Below are 9,991 nucleotides of genomic sequence, written 5' to 3'. Positions count from 1 at the left end.
GGACTGGATCTGAACGAGCATGTGATCCAACCAGATTCTCTGAATGTGGCCGGATTCTCCGAATGTGGCTGGCACGGGGTCTTTCTGAAAAGCCATTGACAATGGCACTGGGACTTGTTTCCTCTGCATATACTGGATTTTTGGGATTCAGTCTGTTTGGAGGCTCACCTTCCTGGACCTGGAGGGAGGGGGGAGGAACTTCCCACAGGGCAGGAAACCCTGACTGCTCTTAGGGATGGAGAGGGAGGAGGAGAGGCAGTGGGGGGAGTGGGAGGGTGTTGGGAGGAGGGGCGAAAATTGAAACTTTTATAAATTAATAAACTTTAAAAAAATTATGAAATGATCATAAAACAAATGAACATAAAAAATGAACATAAATTTCATTATGAAATTAACATAAAAATGATTTAAAACAAAATAACTTTTTAAAAAAATACTATATTATTTCATTTTTACTGTACCCCTTCACTGAAGTACAAATCACATATAATAAAATTCTTGAATTTAGAGTTCTTCTTAATTTACTATGTTTTCCTTTTTAGGATTATTATATCAAAAGGATGATGATTCTAAATAGGTCACATTCCCATATCACTATTGCTAAGGCATCTATATACTGGGAGGGGAACCAATCTAATTTCTATCAAATCAGTGTATACTGAAAATACATACATGTGCATATGCACATATGAACACATACACATATTTAATGACAGTAGGTTGTATCAGAAGAAACAAGTGCAGCCTCATAAAGCTAATCTGATTCACTTGAGGTTGTCTTTAATCACTCTTTCTGTCACTTTTGCAATGTCCTCAGGAATTTATTTCTAAAATAGTAATTTATCAAATCATGTAAGCTTTCAAATATTCCTACAACTCAATCAAAACTCTCTATAGACATTGCTATTCTTTATAGGCCTTTTTAATTAAAACCCGAAAAAGAACAAAAATTTTTATAATGCTGTTTAAATGAGGAAGATTCTGTCCATAAAATATAAGTTCAATGGTTAGAATAGAATCTTAGAAATTCTGTCAGTGAAGAACATATATGATTTATTCCATATAGTGAACTCAGCACACACACACACACACACACACACACACACACACACACACACACACTACATGCAATCAAATTGCCGTTTTCATAAGACTAACTGATTGAAAACTATTTCCCAAAGTGGGCAAATAATAATTATCGTTTATTTTTTTTAAACGATGGCTTATTTTGTAATGCATAATGTGTCACTGTTCCCCAGATATAACATAAAAAAATTTCATTCTGGAATTTTTGAAGCTTTTCCTATCATGTTTATTCATGAATGAAACAGCCTGGTGCCTTACCTCTGTGCATCTTGTATAATGTCATCAATGGCACAGAGAGAAGATAAACAGAGGACTTTACAACTAAAGACTGGTTTTGTGTTAGTGGATGGAGATTGCTGCCTTGTTGGATGATATTAACCTATGCAGCATGGCCTTAACATCTTTCCTGAATGCCCTCCATCTTGCCTGGGTGAATCATTAAAATGTTTGTTTTCTTTGTTTTTTTAAAAGATTTTGGAAGTTTTATTACAGAGCTTAAGTATGGACTGAGGAGAGAGTTTCAATAGTAGGGAGGACCATGTATGAGCTGAAGGAAGAGAAACTATATTTCTCCATCACCAAATATCATCACCTTCACAGAAGAGTCCCAGCATATTAGAGTGGATGCTAATCCCTTAAGGCACAGTTAGGAAATTTGGACTTGTCGTATATAAATAATAAATAAACACACATCTTTGTTTAGCAAAAAAAAAAGGCAAAACTATCTTTTTGATGATGCACGATGATCAGAAATTCAAAACGAACCAAGTCTAAGATAGTTTCTGGTGCTATCTATCTTTTATTTCTTCTGGGTCATCAAGGCTGAAGAAAAGATGAACTTATTATATCAGTCTTTCACACCTTACTATTAATTAATGATGTGTTCATGAGGCTGAATAGAAGACTCAACACTTAGAACATTGATGTCTCATCCACAGGGCCTAATGTTGAGACCCAGCACCCACAACTATCTGTACATCTAACCACAGAGGATTAGACACCATGTTCAGGTCACCACCGGTATCTGGGATAACCTTGGTATATCCACTGGTCAAACTTCTACATCTAAATTAAATTTCACTCTTTTTGAAGATAACAGGCACAGGAAGAATACCTATTTAAAATATAGAGTCAAATATATACCTTTCTTTTCAGCATTTGCAGCTCTGGTACTCAGGGAGGCCAGAAGAATGCAGCAGATCTTCAGGGTCTTCAATAACAGGAAGTTCTGACCAATCAGATGTGGTGCTATAAATCAAACTTGGGTACTGAAGAAGAGCAGTTCTGCTGAGACATGTCTCCAGGTCCCAGATATGTCATTATAAAGCTGAAGGTATCCCACTGTTCCTCTGTCTCTTAGCACTTGAACGATATAAATGCCCTCTAGATGGTGTTGAAATGATTGATGTACTGAGTGGGAATGAAATTTCTATATTGCTTATTTTTTTGTTATCACAGTTCTCTTTACATGAATAAAGATAAAAAAGCTTGGCTGAAATCAACCTTATCCCAGCCAGATTTTATTAGGAAAAGTTCCATAATTTAAGATAGGCATTTTCTTTTGAAATTTTTGAAATAGGATATGCCAGGAATTTATTATGAGAAACAAGCTGGACTCACTGAGACTGGTCCCATGCATCCTCCCATGTGCTGTGATTATAACCATGCATGTGTAAGTTCAGCAGAAATGTGTTTTTAAAGGACTTTTAATTGACTCAGAGAAAGAAATGATGAAATAAGTTTTAAAAGAAAGCATCATTGTTTTGATGAATATTAATGTTTCTTTAAATTCTTTAACTTAAATGATCAAATCATTTCATATGTTCTCAATAATGGGTTATTTTTTTCCATTGTTAATTCCATCCATTTAAAAATTTTTGAAGTGTGTTTGTATAAATACACCTGTGCCATGAAGTGTATGAAACAGTGATAAGAAAACTAACAAGGGTCTATGATCTACTTCCTCTTCGTGAGTTCTAATGATTAAACTTAGGGTGTCATTTAGCTGAAAATGACCACAATGGCACTTCTTTAGATTTAAAAATTATTCGTGAATGAGCTGTTGGAGGAGTGTTTTTGTGCAACTGCTAAAGTGTTGAAATATGAGAAATTTGCAGAAGTATTATGCATAACGGAGAGAGAGAACCCAAGTCATCAGACTTGGCAGCAATGAACTTTAATAAATGAGGTAGTTTCCTGGTGCATAATTTTGGTTCTGAGAAAGTGTTATAAATAAATCTCTACTCTTCAAAATGAACAAATTTTACTGTTGTGATATTTCTTCAAATTGAATTTGAGCACCAGTGAAATGGCTCAGTGAGAAAGCACTGTTGTGAGCAAGACTAAAAAGCTTACCTCAATTCCTATAGAACATCAAGCCATGGTATTACATACACAGTTGTTTGCTGATTCTCATAAATTGTTACATCCATATTAGATAAATAAAAATACTTCTTTGCATACACACATTGGGTATTTAATGTTTCTTATATTTTTTTCAGTCATTTTATTATTAACATTTTTAAATTCTCTTGAAAACACAGTACATTGTGAGTTCATCATCTATTCTTGGACTTGTAATCAAGAGTAAGACAAATGAGCATCATCAGTTCAAATGTATCCCTGAATCATTACTGACATCCAAGGTAAGACAAATATCAAACAACAAAATTTCAATGAAATTTGTGAAAAGATGAAAATCAAAACCAGAAACACAAACCATCACCCTTACGTGAAAAATATGATCAAACATGGCCTGAATATTTCAATAACCAAAAGGAAAATTATATGATACGGGCTCCATTATATACATTACAGCAGAAAAATACCTATCACAAGGTACAGGCACAACAGAAGATGAACAAAAGTCATAGAAGGAAGGTCTACAAAATAAACTTCACTAAATGGATTTGCCACACATCCAGCACACTCTAGTGACTACCTCATATGTTTCAAAATAGAAACCACAATGCAATTATACCTCCATCAGTCTTGACTAAACATGGTACATAATTTACTTCTTGCAAGGTTATGATAAAAAAGATTTTTTCTTGAACCTGAAGAAATCTGTGATGTTTAAAGGCATTAACAATTTTTTTCATGAATAGGAATTTCTCCTTTATGTGTTTGTTCCTACTTCAGACTTAAAAGTGACCTAAATAAAATTTAAAACATTTACAGCACTATAGTCATGGCTGGGTGACTAAGAAATGCTCATTCACAAGAATAAGGTCAGATTTTTAACAACTTGCTCTAATTCCTGCTCGAAGAAGATCAAAAGTCTTAATTTTCTCAGGATACAGAATGCACATTCAAATATCAACACATACACATTCACATATAGCACATAATTACAATCAAAACAACTTTTTAATCAAATAATTTTTCACTCGTGAACATTTTTCTCCTGTAAGCATTCATTACTCTAAATGAGGAGTTGGGGCATTTTACAGCTCACTTACAGAGTTTTTCTTCATGAATTGGTTCATGTAAAGAGAAAAGAATTTAAACTTGAAGTAAGAGAAATTAGTCCTTCTAAGTTGCTGGTATCATTTGGGAAGATTTAGGACAAGTTGTCCTGCTGAAGGGAATATGTCACTGAGAGTAGGCTATGAGAATTTACATCCATACACCAGTTCCAGTTTCCACTCTCTGCTTCATGCGGGAGATTAAGGATGTGAGTTCTTAAGCCCCTGCTTCATGTGCCATGTCTGAAAATTTCTGCCATGGAACTTTCATGGTGATCCTTTTTTCTTCTAGAAACAAGGGCCAAACTAAATGCATTTATAATTTGAAATAGAAATTATATCACAACAAAAAGACCCAAGTACACATCCATAAATAGTTATACCTGAATTACTTCTGCCTTCCAATTGAAGAGAAGTTTAAAATAAAAAAGGGTATCATTACCCTTCAAATTAGTAGCACAAGTGTTACAGTTCTGGAGGTAATGGTACGCTCACTGCCTGAAGTCAGGTAACACCTACAGTTGTGAAGAGAAGGCACCCCCACTAGATGAGGCAATAATGTTCCTCTCAGAGAGAGAGCCATCACAGCTGGGATCCACTCCATTCTTAAAGAGAGTTTCCCAGCAGAAATGTCTGTCACTGATCTGCTCTACTCCCCTAACAGAGTGCCTCAAAAGAGGTGTCCATTGCTTCTGTGCTCCTCTGGGTTAAATGAGTTTCCAAGTAGAAGTATCAATCATACCTCAATTCAACTCCACTAGGGAGTTTCTGATCCATTACAGTGAAAGAAGTTGTTCACAGAAATCTCAATCAAGAGATTTCTTTGGGAGGGAAGAGAGTGACTGCCTCTGCCAGGGTGGAAAGGGACAACTGCCAGCTGAATGAGCATATGGCACATACAGGGCTTCTTAAAACCATATCTCTTCTTAAGAGATTTAGAAGGTGGGAATTGGTCAGATTTCAATTCCTGAGCTTGAAAAACCAGAGAGATGGACTGGAATGTGTGCTCAGAGATTGGTTGGTTTTGTGCTCAGTGAACAAGGGTAGAGTGTGTTTCTTTGCCTCTGGTTTGAGAGCCAAAGTGTGTTTCTTTCACTGGGTCTTTTTAACTTTTTGGCTGTTTTCAGGGTGATGTTTTCTCTATAACTAGCTCTGGATTCAGGGATAAAGTATTTTCCTTTGGATCTCATTTCAGCAACAGGGTGTCATTCTCTGACTGGCCAATTTTCCTGCTTGTAGGACTTCATAACTTCAAAAATTATGTTTTGTCCATTGGTTTGCTGATACAAACAAAATAAAGTGGTATCATATTGAAAAGATTATCGACCCTATCAATTGTTTTCTACAGAATGAATGCTGTTTTTTTTTTTATCTGACTGCATGTGTATTGTCTTTGGATCTTGAAAAATAATTTAGAATAAGCATTCAGGTTCTACTTCAGGTACCCAAAGGCTATTGTATTTTGCAGAAGCTTTAACAGATTGATTTGCACACACAAAGTTTTATTCTTGTGTAAATTACAAAACAGCACCACATTGAATTTATTCATACAGTTTCACTGCATGTTTTTGAAGTCTACATTCATCAAATTCACAGTTTCCCTCCTGGATGGCTTACTTAATACATTTGGAGATTTTTTTGACAAAGGATTTACCACACAGATTCCATTCATGGTTATTCTCCTCTATGTCTACATTCCTGCATTTGGAGATGAATAAACCATGGAAAGGCTTTGTCATACTGATTTAGTTCATACTGTTTCTTATTCTTTTAAACCTTTGAAGATTACTGTGATCTGCAAAGGCTTTACTACACTTTGCATCAATGGAGTTTATCATTTTTGTATTTTTTTTATGCTTTTGAAGATCACTGTGCTGTGCAAAGCTCTTACCACACTGATCACATTCAAAGAGTTTCTATCTAGGGTGAGATCTTGTATGCCTTTTAAGATTATGTAAACCTGCAAATGCCTTACCACACTGATTACATTCATAGGGTTTCTCTCCAGTATGTGAACGTTTATGTTGTTTAAGACTACTGTGTTGTGCAAAGGCCTTACCACACTGATTACATTCATAGGGTTTCTCCCCAGTATGTGTTCTTCTATGGGATTTAAGAGTATTGTACCGAGCAAAGGACTTACCACACTGATTACATTCATATGGTTTCTCTCCAGTATGTGTTCTTTTATGATTTCGAAAATTACTCTGATCTACAAATGCCTTACCACATTGATTACATTCATATGGTTTCTCTCCAGTATGTCTTCTTTTATGTGTTTGAAGATTACTGTGTTGAGAAAAGGCCTTACCACACTGATTACATTCATAGGGTTTCTCTCCAGTATGTGTTCTTCCATGGTATTGAAGAGCATTGTACCATGCAAACGCCTTACCACACTGATTACATTCATAGGGTTTCTCTCCAGTATGTGTTCTTTTATGCGATTGGAGATGACTGTGATGAGCAAAGGCCTTACAACACTGATTACATTCATAGGGTTTCTCTCCAGTATGTGTTCTTTCATGGTATTGAAGAGCACTGTACCATGCAAATGCCTTACCACACTGATTACATTCATAGGGTTTCTCTCCAGTGTGTGTTCGCTTATGGTTTTGAAGGTGAATCTGAGCTGCAAAGGCCTTCCCACACTGAATACATTCATAGGGTTTCTGTCCAGTATGTGTTCTTTCATTCCATCTAAGGTGACTGACATGTGTCAACGCTTCACAACATTGAATAGATACTGAAAGTTTTTCTCCAGCTTGAATTCTTTCAATCCTGCAAAAATAATTGGCACATATAAAAAAGTTTACCACATTCAATACACTGTTGTGCCTGCACATTTGTATGAATTAATTTTATAATATGTTCCAATTATAAAGAGGAATCAGATACTAAGTTTTTATAACTCTGTCTAAACTCAGGTTTTACTCTTTCATTAAGCACTGTTTTGCCACTTGGAAGATACTTCCAATGGTAAATTCCTTTATTTTATGGCTTACCTTGTTACCTTCACAGAAACTTTATTCTATATGATATTTTATGCATATTTGAAGAGAACTGGATAAACTCAGAGCTTTAACATTCATAAATTATCCTATACTGTGAATCATATTGCATATGCTATGTGAACTAGGACACCCAGAAGTATTTGCACAGTTCTAGAACTCATAGGGCTTTTTTGCAGTGTGAGTTTGTTCATGTATTAACAATGATGGTGGAAAACCAATTACTTGTATACTTGAATGAAATTCAACAAGTTTACTCAACATGGGGACTATTGGTTATCTAATTGTTATTAGAGAGTGGTATGCTACATCTCTCTATATCCCTATCTCATACACTTGTATCAAGAATAACATATGGTATACATAGTAAAGAAGAATAACAAGTAAAAAATTTCCACATTGAATTCTCATGGTTTGACTTGTCTCTCATAGACTTGTGGTATAGGTATCAAGGTTTCTCTAGAACAACTGCTTCTTGACTCAACTCTAACTGCTTCTCTTACTAAACTTAGCACAGCCACAAGAAGTGTATGAGTAATACAAGAGTTACTATGGGCTATTGGTTTAGTACAAGTTTTGCAGATATACTTATCATCTCTTCAATGCGTATACATTTGTATTATGAATAGCAAGAAATAAATTCATTTGCAGATCTACAACAAAGCTCTCAGGGTGCTAGGCCTCAAAAGATGATATCTATTTAGTCATTGCTTTCTTTACTTCTTTCTTGAAAGAATGTCATTCAAATGCAATTCACATATATGAAATATAGATTTGTGAGAAATTGATAAAATTGTGCTTATTTACAGTGCTGCTTTAGACTAAAACTTTCTGGACAGATGAAAATTTCATCAGAGGCACATTGTTATCAGCTTGCATATGAAAATTACCTTTCATGTCTTCTAGAACTTGGACAATGTTCTTCAGTATTTTGGTCTTCCCAAATCCATCCTAATATAATGCCAGAGAATGTATGTTATATTACTGAAAACTGCAGTATTTAAGCTGTTAATTTAATGGACCCTTAGAACTATGACTACTTTATTTCTCTCATTCTTATTCTTTCTAAATCAAATTATGGAAGAACATCATTAACCAAGAAAAATTTGTCCCGTTATTTTGAAACATGAAGGATTTTTTTTACCTATACTAGTGAGGTTCCTGTAGGTCTCCAGCATCACATCTTTGTAGAGATTCTTCTGGGAAGGATCGAGCAAATTCCACTCTTCCCAAGTGAAGTTGATATGCACATCATCATAGGTCACTGTCCTCTAAAATATGAATTTCATTCATGTGTATAATAGAAAGCATGATGGTGACATCATTGTAAATATATACTTCTTCGACAGTACAGTCATAAAAATTCTGGTGTTCCCCACTATTATTCTTTGACACAGACAGTCACTTTAGAAGGAAACTGAACAGGAGAGTCACGTCTGACATTCCTGTACCCTTTGAATGGGATATCTCCTTACAAAAGAACTGTCTATTAATAGAGAGAAACAAGGAAACAGATCAAAAGGCCATAGTACACTGAGAAAATTATATGAAGAAATACTAATTACAAAAAATAAAAGTACAGTGGACAAACTGGTGTATTGACTCATGCCTTTAAACACAACACTTAGAAAGCACAGGTGTGTATATTTGTTTCTGAGTTGAATGCCAGCCAAGTCTATGAATTATGTCCAGGACAGGTGAAAGTACACATTAAGATCCTGTCTCCATTGCAAAAAATCAGTGAAATGGTTCTGGAAAGATGGCTTAGCAGTTGGGAGTACTGCTCCTTCTTGCAGAGGTCCTGGGTTCATTTCCCAGTAACCATATGGTGGCTCACAACCATCTGTAATGATATCTGGTGCCCTCTTATGGCCTGCGGGCAGACATATAGGCAGAACATTGTATACAAAATAATTAAATAAATCTAAAAAAAATCAGTGAAACAAATCAGGTAGAAAGAATTCAGAGATGTTTACTGAAGTTCCTACAAAAAACTATGCATTCATTCCAGTTCTGTATTTTTATTCCAGACATATGAAGTGTCCTATTTGAAACTGCAATACCATAAATATTTTATGAAAAGACACCTCATGTTTATAATAATTACAAATGGACAGATGAAAACATTAGCAATATAAATGTTGGGCATAACAAATTAACACAGGTATGGAAATATGGCTGAGTACTACTGAGCTCTTCTTGGTCTTGAAAAGAGGTAAGCACAATTGTCAGTACTTACATGGGGATTACAACTATTATTCCAAGTTCAGGATTTCTGAGAAGCTTTAATCAATCTAAGGATCAAGTACCCACATGGTGCATATCCATGCAGACACATAAAATAGTCAAATTGAGTAAAAAATTAAAAGCAAGCACAACAAGCAGAAAGAAGTTCATGCACCTGCAATACAATGACTCAGAATGCTC

At 35.2% G+C, this 9,991-nt stretch overlaps 1 protein-coding gene across 1 annotated transcript; it reads right to left on the bottom strand.

Moving 5' to 3' along the window:
• Positions 1-6,298: 6,298 nt before the first annotated feature.
• Positions 6,299-8,764, bottom strand: LOC125401763 (uncharacterized). Its single transcript, XM_087902231.1, is given in 3 exon segments — positions 6,299-7,334; positions 8,455-8,515; positions 8,709-8,764. Coding segments are annotated over 3 exon segments (1,131 nt in total). The 5' UTR covers positions 8,743-8,764.
• Positions 8,765-9,991: the final 1,227 nt, after the last annotated feature.

Source organism: Myodes glareolus, chromosome 27, assembly GCF_982192425.1.
Source record: "Myodes glareolus chromosome 27, mMyoGla1.1, whole genome shotgun sequence".
Classification (NCBI taxonomy): Eukaryota; Metazoa; Chordata; class Mammalia; order Rodentia; family Cricetidae; genus Myodes; species Myodes glareolus.
The sequence above is the reverse complement of the archived record's forward strand: the minus strand, read 5'-3'. Positions and strand labels throughout refer to the sequence as shown.